Source organism: Natator depressus, chromosome 2 (assembly GCF_965152275.1).
Source record: "Natator depressus isolate rNatDep1 chromosome 2, rNatDep2.hap1, whole genome shotgun sequence".
Lineage (NCBI taxonomy): Eukaryota > Metazoa > Chordata > Testudines > Cheloniidae > Natator > Natator depressus.
In genome coordinates, this window is record NC_134235.1 from 23,950,168 (window position 1) to 23,967,911 (window position 17,744).

The 17,744-nt window shown below is 36.9% G+C and overlaps 1 protein-coding gene across 2 annotated transcripts in view; it reads right to left on the bottom strand.

Annotated features, from left to right (window-relative positions):
• The window catches only part of MTBP (MDM2 binding protein), a 59,287-nt gene that overhangs the window by 29,413 nt on the left and 12,130 nt on the right, over nucleotides 1-17,744 (bottom strand). For both annotated transcript variants that reach the window (XM_074943901.1, XM_074943900.1), the window contains exons 5-13: nucleotides 17,296-17,354; nucleotides 16,114-16,258; nucleotides 13,489-13,606; nucleotides 12,622-12,756; nucleotides 11,659-11,753; nucleotides 7,939-8,011; nucleotides 4,889-5,006; nucleotides 1,436-1,609; nucleotides 230-343 (exon numbers count right to left, since the gene is read on the bottom strand). In XM_074943901.1, coding sequence (XP_074800002.1) covers nucleotides 230-343; nucleotides 1,436-1,609; nucleotides 4,889-5,006; nucleotides 7,939-8,011; nucleotides 11,659-11,753; nucleotides 12,622-12,756; nucleotides 13,489-13,606; nucleotides 16,114-16,258; nucleotides 17,296-17,354 — 1,031 coding nt within the window. The remainder of the gene's footprint in view (nucleotides 1-229; nucleotides 344-1,435; nucleotides 1,610-4,888; nucleotides 5,007-7,938; nucleotides 8,012-11,658; nucleotides 11,754-12,621; nucleotides 12,757-13,488; nucleotides 13,607-16,113; nucleotides 16,259-17,295; nucleotides 17,355-17,744) is intronic.

A 17,744-nucleotide genomic window follows, 5' to 3' on the forward strand; every position in this document is an offset into this window, starting at 1 on the left:
TCATCTCTATGGTTTTAAAAAAACATAGCAACAAGTCATCACAGATGTATTACTAATTGTTTCCTAACTGCAAACAATATTAAATGTTTCTATTCCTTCTTCATAGACTATCTTCCCGGGACTTTATATATTAAACAGTCACATTAAAAATTCAAAATGAAGATATATTTGTTGAATATCGATTTGAGATCCAGTGGTGATTTAATCCGATATTCTCTCCATTACTTACCGAGACATTCCTTCAAGGCCAATGCTTGGACATAAGCTAGTTTCTTTTCTCTCTGTAGTATCTGCTCTCCATAGAAATGTGGAAGAGAACTGATGAAGTCAGCAGTACAAAAGCCTGTATGGATTATGAGAAAGCCATTCTTAGGTATGTCTCACATAACTTAGGAAATCACCAGCTCATGTTTATTTCTTAAAGGAGCTATCCTTGTGTATGACGCAAGTACACACGCATTACTATATATTTCATATTAAGAAAGCCATAGCTAGAATTTAGTATTTGGCTGAATCCTTTAAAGCAAGGAAATTAAAAGCGAAGGCTGAAAATCCACCCAGAAGTCACTTTATTGTGCATAACTACCAAGGAGGTCTCCACATGCTTGGCAATCTTTTTCCATATTACACGCTGTAATAAATAAGCATGGTTTGGATGAAATATCTGCCTAATCCTTAGCTTTGAATTTCCATGCTGTTATGCATTAAAGTCAGACTTTGAATGTTGATATGTTATTGCAGTTAATATAATTAACATGCGTAGGAGGTAAACAGACTACTGCATTTGATGCTTGAAAATAACCCATTGTTTCCAATTTCTATAACATATTGGGAAGGACTTTAGGGTTTTCCCCCACCACCTTTTTCATCTGACTAAGATAAACTATTATGATCAGGCAGTCAATTCTATTCCGCTTCCATTTCCTCCAATTACAAGGGAACAGACTTCCTCTATCTGAATGTCATCTAAGTCAGCCTTGCAAAATTGGACTTGTCCATTTGCCTAGGGAAAATAAAAAATTTTCATCTCAAGGGTAAGCAACTAGAATTTCAGCTGGGCTGGTCAATTTTCATGACAATTTTGCAAGTCTGATTTAAGAATTCATTTTAACTGGAGTTGTACAATAAAGCACTCTCTTTGCTCCATGTGGCAATGAAGGTATCACAAATGATGGGCTATGCATCTCTCATATATTGAAATCACATGCATTTTAACTTGAACTTAAAGATTTAGTTTAAAGTTATTAGTTCTTCTGACCTTTTCCATCAATGTTAAATAATTTTTACAAGTATATTGCTGAAACAAAAATATGTTATCAAATGTAACTATTCCCCTTAGTTTTTCCCACCGTATTACTGTAAATAAACTGCATATATTGTCAGTCACCTCCACCAACCCCCCAGAAACCCTTAAAAAACAGAGTTTAAATCTTACTTGACTGTGTTTCTTCTGTGCTTGTCTGTAGCTTTCCATTTATTAAAGCAAACGTGGCTGTGCCATTGATCTGATTGGCTGAATGAATCAAAGTTGCTTTACACCCTCCAAAGCCATTGCTTTGTACCAAGAAATAATATTGGCAGGACTCTCCTTTTAGCTCAATTTCTGGAACTAAGCAAATACCAACAGATAATCATGAACCATTCTGAGAAAAAAAAGTCTTTAAAATAAGCATAATATTTTCTAGACTCTAACATGGTGTCACTTGCATGGCCTCTAGCCTTGTCAGCTGAGATTGAATCAGATCACATTAGCCAGCAGAATCAAATGTGCTCAGTATTTTGATGGGAGACTTCTAAAATATTCTAAATGCATCAGGTGCAAATACCAAATCCAGATGTGCCACTGATTCTTTCACATTAATTTTCAACCTGTATCCTAGTATGATGCCTATGGACAAGAGATAAATATGAGGTATTGACCACTTGTGGTCATTAAAAATCCTAGGCACTTTTTACAATATTAGCAAGGTTAATTCTGGTATCCTTGACAACATCTAATTGGGTTATCATATTCTGCCTGATATATCACTTTAATTTCAACAGGATAAGGGTGGGTTTGGTTTTTTTACTTTCTGTCTTGAACTACTGGATAACATAGTTGTGTGTTATTTAAATGCTGCTGCCGCCATGTACGAGGCAATGTCTGCATGTAGTTGATAATTAACTTTGTAAAGTACATTTGAGATCTTTGGATGAGAGGTGCTCCATAAAATTTCAGTTATTATTAAATGAGAAGATAAATACCTTAAATCTTACCTTGTTATGAGGCAGAAAAGTTACAGTTCTATCCTAAAACAGGAGCAAAACTGTATGCTTAGTCTGCTACATTTGTAAAGATGGTGGTGGTGGATGGAATCTTTGCTAGTGGGAAACCCTTCTTTGAACATTTGGATTGAAACAATCCTAATTTTTTAGAAATGTGTTATGAAGAGTTAGGCACCCTCACTACTCCCCCCTCTCCCCCTCCTCCCCAAAAAGTGAGAAAATAGGATTATTCATTAATTATGTACATTTCTGTAAATGCTTTTTATTATGAGGCAGATACTACTCAAAAAGCGGGTATTTATCCTAATAGATTAAAAAATTTAAACTCTCTATTAAACATATAAGGATAGCAAGAAACGTCTGCTGTGAAGCATATGAAAAATACTCCATTCTATTTCTTAACAAAAGCATGGATCATATGGATTGTACTAGAATAAAATCTATCACTGTGAACTTGACAGTAATATCTTTGAAGAAACTATTTTTTCAGGTTTTATACAAACTATTAAATTGACAGATGTCTGCTAACACAAGAAGCTCAGAGATTGAGCACTTCAGAATACTGTATTAAGCTTCAAAGATCAAATCACCTAATACCACCTTCAAGCTTTGTTATCCCTCTTGTATTGAGGCATTTATAACACTGTCTCAACAAATAATATTTTAGACAGATTTAAGCAGTGAAAGTTCAACAAATCTGTATTAATCTAGTATAAAATATTCTAATGTTGTCTAGAACAGTTTTAATTTAAATTAGGGAAAAAAATCAAATTGGTATCTATAGCTGCACAAGGATTAAATTCAAGACATCCATTCATCCATGTATTCTCTTTATGTCCACCCCGCAGTATTCTCTTCATCTCAGACACTTATTCTCATTTTGAGATGTCAAGAAAAGGTGTTTTCACGTCTTCTTTTATATTTTAATCTTGATGAAGCATTGTACCTCTCTCACATAATTAAGAGATTGTGGACCAGCACCTATTCAATTTACTCAAAACAGGCTAGCCACAGGCTTTGGAGAAAGTGGTATACAACGTACTTCCACTCGAGCTGGGAGACTAGGAATACTAGCCTTCAATATGAGAATGTTCTTCTGTGCTCATGTGGTTTCATCTGTGCTGTCACTTCAATCAATGAAAATCCAATGGCTAATCTTCTCTATAATCACATCACATCTGCCCTTCCTCCCCTCCCCTCCCCGCCCAGCCCAGCCCACGTTTCACAGCATTAAGCTTCCTGCCCTCGCTTTCAAGGCCCTTCACAATCCTGCTCCTCTCTCCCTGTCATTTATCCCCATATATCCTCCTCTTTGCCAATGACAACAAATGGGCAGATGTGGCTACTTCTCATGCAAATGTCACCTTGCCTATTCCGTGCTTGCCCCACATAGATGGATGTCTTCCGTTAACAGATTTGTAACGCCACTAGCCTTTCCTCCTTCAATCTCTTCCTCAAGATACACCTCTGACATAACAGGCAGAGGCCAGATGAGCATAGTTGACACTTCATTTATCATATATTTTGAGGACTACAACTGCATATGCGTACTGAATTATCTGATTATATGCCTCTTCCCATAAACCTATGTCACTTGTCTTCTTAGGCTATAAACTCTTCAGGAAAGAGACCATGTTTACAATGTATAGCACAATGGAGAGAGTGGACTGGAAAGAGCCCATGATAATCTAATTACAAATTTGTACAGAGTATGGTCAAAATCTTGGGGCATAAGTAACTTGCTCAGTTAAACCGACCAATGATCCCTGACAACTTCTGCAGCTATCATCATTGTTGGCTAACTAGAGTGTATCATATCACTGTTAACATAAACCAATGGCCTTCAATTAGTTTGTAAAATGAGGCTTTCATCTTTTTAAAATAAAAAGGAAAGGAGAGACGTCAGATTCAGCTGAGGATCCAACTCCTAAAGACTAGCACACAATGGTACCTTTAAGCCACATTTACATTCCCCTGATCCCAGGGCTGGCTGGACCTACCACAAAACTTGCACAGGTTATTTTTAATTTTTCTCTGCTCTGAATATTGCACAGTTGAATTTATAATAGCTAAGGCCTTTTGTATGTTATGGAGATTCTGTCACTGTTGCTAGCCCCAGTGCAGCTCCATTTCGAAGTAATGCAACTATTCTATATTCGTGCTAATAAAAACTTTATATTTAGGCTTGAAAGGATTAGATTTTTATTGGTAAATGCCATTTTTACCACACACACAAAAAACTATTTCAATCAATAACAATCAAAATTTACAGATAGGCAAAGAAAGAAAAATGCTGCTTGAGAACTTGGAGTTTAATTTAATAATATTTACTTTGTATATTTTGATATGCAATGTTGACAATTTGTGTTTTAATGGTTATAAAGCTATAATTTTTTGAATCTCAATATCTACTGTCATTAAGAATTATTGTCTGACCTCCCCAGCAATTTCCTGCAACTATGAAAATTTAAATCAACAAAAAACAGAAAAAAATGCTTAAAAACAAACATTGATATTATCTGTTGAAATAATAACAAAATAAAAATCAAATTCTGCCAAGCCTACTTATATTATATACTCCTGATGCACACAAACACAATACCCCTACACATATATTACTTACTGGTTATGTCCTTTGGTTTTTTGGCCATATATTCCTTCCATTTTTTTGTACTCAGCTGGCTAGGAGATGGAATCAACATGTTGCTTACATTGCAAGGCAAAACAAATAAGGCTCCTACCTGTAGAAAGAGCAAATATAGTGCTCTCAATATTACTCCTATAGTCATAGATTTCAAAGCCAGGAAGGACCTCTAGAACATCTAGGCTGACCTCTTTGAACATCACAGGCCGCCACCACCCCGCACACATTAAGCCCAACAATGGAAATGAGACCAAAGTAAATGAGACCCACATGAGACTAGGCTATTATGTGCCACAGGCAGAGAATAGAGGGCACTGAGGTAAACCAATCTTGATGCCCCCAAAATGGAAGGGATATGATTATGTGAGATATACCTAGATAAACCTGGCAAGTGACTCGCACCCACAAGCTACAGAGGAAGGCAAAAAAACCCCAACCAAGGTCACAGCCAATCTGACCTGGAGAAAAATTCCTTCCCAACTCCCGCTCTGGCAATCAGTTAGACCCTGAGCAAGAACTGGCCAACCAAGCACCTGAGAGGGGGAATGCTCAAATGTTCAGCAACACCTCAGAGCCCTGGCCCATCTCGCCCAGTGTACCATCTCCAGATGTGATCATCCCTGATGCTTCAGAGGAAGGAGATTTAAAAAACTGTTCCAAAATACACGGGGGAGAGTGGAAGGGGATGGATTCCCTCCTAATCCATGCTGGTGACTGGCTGAAACCGTGTAGCATGAGCTGATTAGATTATACCTGCTCAAGGTTTCCTCTTCTTTAGCTATTGGTTAGAGGCTCATTAAAGTACATTTCTATTAAAGACACTCCTTCCCTTTTTTGTTCACTGTCAAACAGGGCTTGTCTCTATTGGTATCATGCTGAGTTGAGTTAAGCAGAAGCAGCATTCCCAACTGTGAAAAGTTATCTTTTTAAAATCAAGGGAAAGTTAAGAAATGGAGTATTGCTGGATTCACATATACTGTATTTTCTGTTTCATACCTGATACAGAGATTTAATTCACATTATAATTGCAAATCTCAACTCAACCTAAATCCGGTAAGGCTAACAATATCTCCATATAATAATAAAATCTGAAATTAATTGTGTACTCCAATAAATAGCCACAGTGGGCTACTCTCCACTCTCAAGAGAGGACGTATCTTTTTTATATTTTCTGTTTTCCAATAAGTTCAGATATTGGATGTTGCTTCTGCCAATATTTCTCTCTCAGGACAATAAATATTAGTAATAAGGAGAACGACAGAAGTAACTATACTTATTTACTTGAGCATTCAGGCTGTGGAATCAGGAAAAATACATTTTTCAGCAAGTTTCTGATGTACTTCTTTAAAATATGCATTGTACTGTATCTAATAGACTGAATATAAAACTTTTAGAACATTTTCAATCTACTAGTACAGATAATTACACACAATTGTCAGAGCATCTCTACTTTATCATAATAAGTATGCATAAAACGTTCTAAAAGCTTTTTTTAAAATTATGAAGAAAAACTAAAGTTACTATACATAATTGACATGTCTGCTAAATACCATTTTTACACATCATAATTATCTGAGTTATACCAATGCCAAAAACCTTGTGGTTTGTTTGTTTTTTTGGAACAGGTATACTTTTAAAACAACTAAGCTGTTCAGTCATAGAAAATGAAGAAGGGGTTTGAGGAAAATACATTCCTTAGCAGAAATCCTAAATATCAAGCTGAACACCAGAGCCAGTTTTCAACATCTACACTGTACACACTTAAAAATAGGGTTTTATAATGGAACCACAACTCCACACTGTAACATGAGTAACTTGCTATAATTATATCAATTTGCCCACTGCAGCCAATGTTCTGATTACTGTAGATTACTTTTAAAAACATCAGAAACACTGTGTAAACATACCTACATTGCCTTAAAAATTCAGGCAAACAGCATTTTCAAATGCACATTACTGCATAATTATTCATAGGTATGGTACCAAGAACAAGCAAGAACTATTGTATCTGAACAAAGAGATAAAAAGCACTGTCCTATGAAAACTATAGAATGTTCTCAGTTTTTCAAAATATATCGGCTTTTTTTGCCATCACGATCTGCAAAATATAAAAATGTCTCCATCAGCCTAGGACTGCAAAATAAATGATGCACTATGCCTTCTTGTTTTCTGCATTAGAGAAATAAGAGGTAAGATAATACAGTGGCTTGTCCAACAGCATTTAGAATGCACTGTTGAGGAAATTTCTAACCACCAACATTCAACATGAGAAATGGAGGGATAAGGCTATCACCAGTTTTTATTCCTATTCCCCTAGGAGGCAAGAATGTCCAACACTGCGAGGAAATCAGTGACTTTGGGCAGGTCTACACTAGACGCGCTACATCAGCTTGTATGAACTGTGCTCCACATATAGGTAACTAGTGAAATGTAATGGCCTGTGACGTAAAGGAGGTCAGAATAGGTGAACTAATGGTCCCTTGTGGCCTTAAAATCTATGAATATGGCAAATACACTGCAGATATGGCTGGCCCAACAGTATAGCGTCTATGCAACATACTGCCCCGCAGAACATAAAAAATTACTCAGAGTACTCTGCTGTTTGTGTTTATGAAGGTCAGCAGGGGAAAGAAGGGGAGGCTCTTGTTGTAAAGGGGCTTAAAAAAGATTTGTGGGAGCAGAAAATAACCAAAGAGGGTGGGTCAGTAATTTTTGTTAAAGGGTTAAACTGAATTATGAAAATGAGCAGACAAGGACAGCTATTGGAGTGAGGATGAGTGGGATTCAGAGTGAGTATCAAGATGTGTTATGAGGTCAAAACTTAGCTGAAGTTCACAATTTAATGGGCATCGGAGTTCTGTTCTTGGAAACTATAAAGCACACACATCTAAAGGCAGATTTTGGCCCTAGAAGAAAATTTTGGAGGAGGCTCCATGGAGATTAGGTGTTAAATTAAAAGTACACAGAAATAGATTATGCACAAATAATTTTGAAAAAAAATTGCTGCAAAGTTGATAAAAAAAATATACCTTTTCACAGAGAGAAGAAATCTGGTCCAAAAGCAGTGTAGACTTTTCATTGATACTGTTTCTTGCCAAGTTCCTGTATAGAAAAGTTTAAGGAGCCATATCTTCAAATGGTTTTACCTGTTGCTATTTTATAAATCATTTTATTGTCATATTCTATGCAAAGAAACATTTCAATCCACCTAAATACAAACTAAACCACCACCGTCCTCATTATTGTCAAAGCATTAGAATGAATAAATTCTCTTTATCAGATGGGGTAATATACTAACTCAGGCATTTTGTAAATATATGTTATGATATACAGCATATTTATTGAAAGCTGTCAAGTAACCGTGTAGGAGCAATTTTTTTTATATACTTTATTGAACCTCTACCCATTATGATAGTTAATTATTTTTATATATATCAAGATTTTAATCAGCTGGTATCAAATGTTACTGCTGAAGCCTGAATTTCTGATAACTTCTACAGAGCAACAGATATATCGTCATAACTGAGGCACTCCAGGCACCAGCAGCACTCATACCACCTGGATGGTGAGTTGCCTTCTTGTGTTTCTTTCTTTAATTTTTTGTTGTTGTTGTTCTGTCGAACAAAATCTGAGATCCATCTTTCACTCTGCACTCAACCACCAAAACAGCAGGTGATAGTTTTGGGATAATCATTTAGGATCCAATCCTTTGAGGTGCTGACAGACCTTTACTCCTGGGGTCTTAAAGAAAAGTGGTTAAACTGTATAATAATATATCCCGCAGACCTCGATAAGAGATTAGATTTGTATTTTTATGTTCTTCCTTTCTGGTGTGCTCAACATACGTGAGTGAATGGTTCCTGGTGGGTCCTTCGGAGAAAGCTGTTCATTATAACGAATGGGTTCAGTTTAAGATGGGTATTTGTGTTCTGACTACAGTCATATTTGTACTTTCTTGGGGGCTTTAATGAGAGGCCCAATTATATTGCTTCTTGCATTCTCTTCCTCTTCCTCAATTTCTCTGATTTTAAGTTTACTGATTTCACGGTACATGGAATATCCTTCTGCAGGATAAAATCACCACCTCTTAGTTCTGAAAGGCATTTGATTGGCAGCTTTAGAAACAGACTGACAGTATCAACTGCAGAAAGTGCTGGTCTGGATATTTTAACTTCTGTGCTAGAAGACAAAGGGCTCCTTAGCGATCCATTCCCTTTAATTTATACAAGTTTTGTGTAAATGTGTCTCTACACACTGAAATAAGCTATATACACTAAAACCACTTAAGGCTTTTCTTCACACAGAAAGCTCAACATTAGTGGAGTGTCACTATAACAAAATAGGAGTGCATAGCAAAATATCCCCTTCTCCTCTTCATCCTACAAATCGCAGCATGGCCCTCTTTGTTTCAACCTGTTAGGTAAACTACGCAAGCTAAGATTATTTGTTTAATTTTATCATGGCATTAGATCAAAGCGAGTGTGTTACTTCTAGTGCACTTTATACCTCCACTTACAAAACTAAGCATGACAAACTTCATATGGCTGTGAGCCTACTTCATTTTAGCAGGCTGTAAAGACATGGCTTTTTGCCTACCTCTGATCAAGCTATTTGCATATCACAAACTAATCCATGATCTTTTTCCTTTTATTATATGTAGGGATAATTACTACTATGGATGGAGGCTTCTCTATTAGGTAAATGTCTTTTAAATCATGTACCTATTCCTACGCACGATGTATATAGAGTATTATGGTCTATTAACCCAGAACATTAAAGGGTATGCCTACACTGCAAAAAAAAGACCCGTGGTAGTAAGTCTCAGAGCTGGATCAACTGATTCGGGATCGTGCTACAGAGCCAAAAACAGATGTTCGGACTTGGACTAGAGCGCAGATTCTAGGATCCACTCCCTCTCACCAGGTTCCAGCCCGCGTCCAAACATCTACGCTGATATTTTTAGCCCCACAGCGCAAACCCAAGTCTGTTCATTGCCATAGTTACTTTTTGTTTGGGGTTTTATTTTGTTTTTTTGCGGTGCAGACATACCCTTAGAGCTACAATACTGCCTCCAGTTCACAGCAGAACTGCCACAGATGTCAGTTCCAATGTAACAGACAAATCTCTTTAAATTAATATACTTGTAATTCTGTATTCCGAAAAGCTTGGGAGTGGGAGGAATTTCTCACTCTTTTTTATATATAGTACAGTCTAAATGGATATGGGACTACTTCAATAGACTGGTATGATCACTAAATGCACTGAGGAGTACTTTAATTGACGGAGTATTAAAACATCCTGAGACAATATTAAACAGAGATAACTACCTAGCTTTGGAGAACTCAGTTTAAAAAAAGTGTCACAAGTGCTCAGTCTAATTAGCACTATTCAGGTCTTGCTGATGAGGGAAACTAGATTCATACATCAGTGCCATTTTTTTTTCTGATTGGCCATATAACTTTAATATGTGTAACGAAGTCCCTCTTGCAATTAGCCAAGAAACAAGCTTATTTTTAGAAGATGGTTTAAGAAAAATGGTCCAGATTTAGAATTAAAGATAAAAGGAATTCAGTATATTAAATTGAACACCAGAGCATTTTCTTTTAAAGTGATAAGCAATTAAATTTAAGAAAGAATAGAGACACTGGACAATAAATGGTTTGACTCTTGCAAAAATAAAATGAAGCACGATAAGAAGCTCTTTTACCCTGAAGGGCCTCCCCTTAAATGACCAGCTGCCAATACAAGGTGAATTTAAATACTGTGCAGAATAAGATGGAGAATATATTGGTTTACATGCCTCATCTAGTCATTGCATTAAATATATTGCATCAATAGTGTCTTAAAAATAAGTAAAACACTTCCAAAGATGTATACATTTAACTTCTGACTACCCTGGTGTTATTTTAAGCCCTCTCTTTACAACTATAATAAATTTAGTCCATGTTTTCCTTATTCTTGTTAGCACATGAGAATGCATTTAGTACTTAAGATTCCTTTCCCCCTCCTAGTTACTGAATTACAAATATTAGGTGCACACCATGAGGGCTGCAAGGTTCAATAAGTAGTTCAAACTCATGCTCTAAAATATAAACGATCAGGAAAAGTTTATATATATTTTATGCTGTTTGTAAAAAAAATGTGTTAAACTAGCTGAAAGTTTTGTCTTTAAGGAAAGTGTTTCAGAGATGAAGATATTCTGCATCTGCTTTAGCTTTAATTTTAACTCTGAATTTACTGAATCACTTGAATACAGTTTATTTTATCTGAAATCCTCCATATGGAGAAAACTTTTCATTAGACATTCCAGTTCTAATATCACCTATTTATAATTAGATCTTATTAAACATTCTCAGGAAATTGCAAATATGTTAAAACTTTCATGCACCCAGAGATATTTTTTGAAAGTTTTTTTTTTTTAAAATCACAGATTTCTATAACAAGAGAAGTGTTACTATGCTATAGAAAGGTAAACATTACCATAGTCTCACATCACATACTACACAGTACTTGATGTAATTGGTAATATAATCAGAAAAATAGTTTTATAATATTAATATGCATCTTTATTTTATTTCATTTTATAGAAGCGCTAAAAGGTGCCTGTCTATATAATCTAGGCACCTTTGGCATAACTAAATATACATCATAAGTGTAGCAAATTAAGGTAGCCCACCACAGCCCCCGTCCTCTTCCCCCACTTTGCAAACATCTGGGGGGAAAAGATGAGCTTTGAAACAAAAGGATACAGCTCAAATTCAAGATCTGATACAAAATAGGATGGCAGATCTGAGAGCACCACCAGCCGCATGAATTCTAACACAGGACCATAATAATGAAAAACCTGAAAAGAAATTAAATTCAGAATTTGTAATTTTTATATTTTAGATATTATTTCAGTGGGACTTAATCATTTGCTTTAAGTGCTTTGCTGAACTGGGTCCTTATTTAGGAACACATCTGAAGCAGGGAGGTGGGAGTGAGAAATAGAGGAAGGTTTTGCAATATAGTCAAATTAAAACATAATTAAACATCTTAAAAGGGCAAACTTATGAAATGTGCCTAAAACAATTCTTCCAATAGATTCCTTAGAATATACATATGAAATAATATGTGCAGGGCTCCTTCTGAGCCCATCTTCCCTCAGATACTACAAATACAAATCATCCAAGACCATACAATTAAGGACAAAATATATTTAGAAGCTTTAACTGTAAAAAACTATTAAAATTCATATATGTGGTTACATTAAAGGGGTTTTATATTAAGTAGTTTCCACCAATAAATGGATTTCGATTTTTAAACTTTAAAAGATGACCAATTTCCACTGGGTAAAAATGGTACAAGCAATTTTCAGAAAAAAGTGTTTAATAAAGTGTATTTGTACAAGTAAATAAATGAATATATGCTTCCAACATGCTACAGTAGTATTTAACATTAAATTTTTTGAAAGCTAAGAAATCAGAACCATTTTTCATTTCTACTTTGGGAACGTAGTGTCACATTTTAGACATGTAATTAGATCAAATATTACAGATACTATCCAGACAAAAATATGAACAAGATAAGCCTTAAGAGCTGTACATTATAGAGTCAGTACTTTTATATTTGTTTTTGAATCCTGACTACCGCTTCCCTCATTATTAATTTCCTCAGGAAGGTAAAAAAAGTGAACTACTGTAGTTCAAAGAAAGATCAAACACAGGCCTTACCTCTGGCAAAATATTAGTAGTCTTTGATTGTGCTGTTTTCTTGGCAGCAAAGCAAGTATTTAAATGTGATGTGCTGAATGGTTTGGCCGAGACACCCTTTATGCAAAATTTTGGAAACCTAACTTCAAATCCAAACTAAAGAAAATAGATAGAATATTTTAAAAAGGCAGATACAAAGCCTGACATTAATGGGATGAATTAGGTTAGAAAAATGCTCATGTTCTTGCATATCAAGCATTTGGTGCAACTAGCGGATGAAGAATTAAATAAAGTTTACATAAAGCAAAGCATTATTTTAATAAACCCATTTTTCTTCAGTCAATTAAATACACAATTACTTTAAAAGGATATGGCCCAACAGATTTCAACAAACAACTAAGTACGAATAATATTAGGGTTGGGTCACCAGGCAATGTACTCAAGATTAAGACAAGCAGAGTCTTCTACAGTTGAATGGTTGCTGCTTTTGTGCTAGATGTGGGTTTTCATCTGAGTACTACAAAATAGCACAGAAAGAGGATAATGGCTTGTCATGAACAACAAAAGATTTGGCTTAGAAACACACACACACAAACCTAAGGTAAAGAGGGTAAAAAGAATGGTACCTAAAGTTAGGCCCCTGAATCATGAAACTCCACAGTTTAGATATACTGAATTACAAAAAAAAAAATCAGCTTGTACTGTCTCTGTTTAGAAAAAAAGTCTTAATGATTAAAAATTGTTCCTATATAATTAGATTGTTAAAAAATTCAAAAGCAGGAAGTTTAAGAATTTATAATACAGTATATATCCCATAACAATTTCATACAGCATGTGTACACAGTGAACCAAAACAAAGTTAACCAAAACTAGAAAAAATTAATTTACCTTTCTTTCCCATATCTGAATCTCTCCTCTCCACAGCTCTTTTGAATCAATAATATTTATTAGATTATCTGAAGCCACAACATCTGCTGATAGATAGTCTGCAATTTTTTGCCAGCCACTGTAAATGTAAAGAAAAAAGAATGAATCTCATATTTCATCTAGTTTTACAGATTAACATGCTATGTGGTTTAATCCAATGTATCTACTAAACGTTAGCACTAAACACAGACTTCTGAAAATATGTAAACACAGAGAAATATGTATAACTTTGTACTCTGAAAAGTACAAACTTTTACAGAAATGCTGGCTCCTCCTTCTGCAGGGGAAGGTGTTTCCGTGCTCCACCAAGATGACAGTAGGATGCACTGGCCTGTATCAAGCAATGACTGGCTTGGCAAAATGAGTCGGCCTGTAATTAGCAGTCTTGTGGTCTGCACGTCCTACTATTGGCCATCTCTGTGTACGAAGGGGAATAAGGAGGCATGTATGGAAAGGGAAGACATTGGCTTCTCTTGCCAACTAGAAGATCTCCCTACCCTTGTTCATCGTTTGTGTGGGTTTACATGTTGAAAGAGCAGGACCAGGTTGCCTCATTATGGATAAGGGATATTCAGCACAGCACGGAGCTAAGCCTACTTGATCCACAGCAGGTTGCACAGGGAAGTGTTGACTGCCATACTTGAAACTAGGAAGGAATTTTCCATTGTGATAAATTGATCATGATAGTTTTTCATCTCCCTCTTTGTGTATTAGCAGGTGTCTTACGACAAGTAAATATTTTCTCTAGCTATAGGTGTTTATTTCAGGACTACGCATTTAGTTTCCTTGTTTTATCACAATTCTGTTGACCAGGTCTCAAGCAAGGTAACATATTATGGGATTAACCCTCTGTCCCAAATGCCAGGCTTGGATTTGAAAGAAAGTACATGGTTATGGCAAATGACAGCAAGACTATGGATGACTGTGCCTACCTATTGGACCCAAAGGTTAGGCACCCCTGCTCTAGTTCCCAATTCTCTTCATGGGGAAAAAAGCAGCTGAAGTGACTTGTGGTTAAAAATAAAACATATCCAAAGTCATTCTATATTTTACACTGAGCTGACTAGGTGGGAAGGTAATAGGCAATCAACAAACTTGGGTGTAATTAAAAATATTCAGGTCAATAGTCTTAACTTCAAAAGGCAAAAATAGCAACTTGATTCCTGTCGTAAATATAAAGGGAAGGGTAAACACCTTTAAATCCCTCCTGGCCAGAGGAAAAACCCTTTCACCTGTAAAGGGTTAAGAAGCTAAGATAACCTCACTGGCACCTGACCAGAATGACCAATGAGGAGATAAGATACTTTCAAAGCTGGAGGGGGGGAGAACAAAGGGTCTGTCTGCGTGTGCGATGCTTTTGCCAGGACAAGAGCAGGAACGCAGGTCAGAACTCCTGTAAAGAGTTAGTAACCAATCTAGTTAGATATGCATTAGATTCTGTTTTGTTTAAATGGCTGATCAAATAAGTTGTGCTGAATGGAATGGATATTCCTGTTTTTGTGTCTTTTTGTAACTTAAGGTTTTGCCTAGAGGGATTCTTTATGTTTTGAATCTGATTACCCTGTAAGGTATTTACCATCCTGATTTTACAGAGGTGATTCTTTTACTTTTTCTTCAATTAAAATTCTTCTTCTAAGAACCTGATTGCTTTTCATTGTTCTTAAGATCCAAGGGTTTGGGTCTGTATTCACCTATGCAAATTGGTGAGGATTTTTATCAAGCCTTCCCCAGGAAATGGGGTGTAGTGCTTGGGGGGATATGGGGGGGGGGGCGGAGGAGAGACGTTTCCAAGTGGGCACTTACCCTGTTATTTTTGTTAGACACTTTGGTGGTGGCAGCATAAAGGTTCAAGGACAAAAGGTATAACAGTTTGTACCTTGGGGAAGCTTTTAACCTAAGCTGGTAAGAATAAGCTTAGGGGGTCTTTCATGCAGGTCCCCACATCTGTACCCTAGAATTCAGAGTGGGGAAGGAACCTTGACAATTCCCATTTTATAAAAATTACAAACCCAGATTCAAAGTTAATCAATAATAATTGCGTGTTGTAACATATTAACTTTATACAATAGGTTATGTAAAATGAAGCCAGGATATCAGGGAAAACTAGATATATGAGGGAAAGTTGAGTAAAATGAGATAAAATATATTTATATAATGTGCCCTAGACCAGGGGTATCCAAACTTTTTGGATCGCGCACCCCCAGGGCCAGCTCTGGGGAAGCAAAAAAAAGAAAAAGCTGCCGCCAGCGTGCCGCCGAAGGTCAGCGCTGCTTTGGGGGGGCTCCTCCTGCCGCGCACCCCCACGGGGGCTCTCGCGCACCCCACTTTGGAGACCACTGCCCTAGATATTAAGAGGCCTTTTAAATGCTTGTATTTCTGTCGGCCCCTTTGCTGAAAGCATGTATTTACAGCAACAGAATTGTCTGGATAGCTCCTCCTCTTAAATAACGAGGAGAGAGAAATCCGTACTTTCCTAAAGAATACCTGTCAAGAACGAAGACACTGCATGAGCTTTATTTAAAAGCAGTAGCGTATGTTGACGCAAAACAAATAACGAACCTGCTTGAACAACTAAAAAAATCGTACCCTTTATAGTCATTTGTTGCTATAGTGATTTTTGCAGAATGCCATTCTCTCAGATGTTTCAGGGCACCAATAGCAGGTAAGCAGTCTTTCAACTTGGGGGCATCTCTTTCAGAAGACTGTAGTATTACATCAACCATGGCTCTTCCTGTAAATAGAACACACATGGTGTACATTAATTGCATTCATCTCATTTTAAAGAGTAAGCCAAATTTATAAAATATTCTACAGAAGATAGGTTTTACTGCTGATGGAGATCAGATATGTTAAAGGGACAGAATCAAGAAATGTAGGAACAAGATTTGAAACACTGCTATTGGAATTTCAGCCTGTCTCTTTAGCATCTCCTCTTGGATGTCTTGTCACCAGCTTATGCTCCACAGGAAAACCAAAACGCATTATCTTCTCTCCCAAACAGTCTCTACTTCCCTCCCTTCTCTACCACCATCAACAACTCCAGCCACCAACAACTCCAGCCCTGTGACTCGAGTCAATGACACAGATTATTTTTGACTCCCCCTTCTCCCTTGCCAGGCTGTGTCTGGTTTCATCCTCCTCAACCTCTCCAAGGTGTGTACTTTTCTTTCCATCCCTCACAGTGAAATCCGCCATTCAGACCCTCTATATCCTGCCTTGATCACTGCAACATCCTCCACTCTGACCTCCCAAAAAAACCACACATCGCTCACTTCAGTCCAGTCATTTTCCTTGCCTGTTGATTTGATCATCACTCTCCTTTGGATCTCTCCACTAACACTCCACACCCACTCCCGCCACCCATCAGCTAGTGAATCAAATGTAAGCTTCAAAACTCTCTAATTCCCCTTCCCTACTCACACTTGCACATTGGGCTTCATGTTACCTACCCTCCACCCCCTCTCTGCCAATGTTCTCAACCTCCATTTGCCTTCTCACAATCAGTTACCTCCATCACTTCTTCCACACAGCCCCCACCACATGCATGGTCCAACCTCCCTGAGCTTATTCACAAGGCAAATACCCAGTCCATGTTTAAGTCCCTAAAGTATCCACTTCTGCAATGCCACCTAGAGTGAAACTAGCTGATATTTAAAAATTCCCCATTTGTTGCTCCCCTTCCCTTAACTTCTGTCTGTCTGTCCTTAGCCTGCAAGCTCCTCAGAACAGGGACCTTCAAGATAAACACTAGCCTTTCTGTGAAATTACCAGGAGCAGGGAGCTTGTCCGATAACTGATGTAGACTCTCTGCAGATTCTTCATAGACACTGAAATTAAAAAGGATTACCAGATTGAAAAAGTTTATATACAAAATTATCCAGAACTAAATTACCTGTAATGATATTTAGCACTTTATGAAAGTATATTACATCTTTAAAGCACGAAGCAATTACCATATAAACCCTGCAAGGAATCACTGACATTTCCACTTTACTCACAGGGACACAAAGGCAGATGGAGAAATCACTTAACCTAAGGCCACAGAGTCAGTGGTAGAACTGGGTTTAGAATTCAAGAGTATTTGACTCCCAGCTCTGTGCTCTGTCCACTAGTCTATGCTGCCTCTCAAAGCAAGTAACCAAAGGTAAAATCTTCAGCTTCATTTACAGCTCTTTACAATCTTCTGCTCTGTAGTACTATAGCTATCAACATATTAA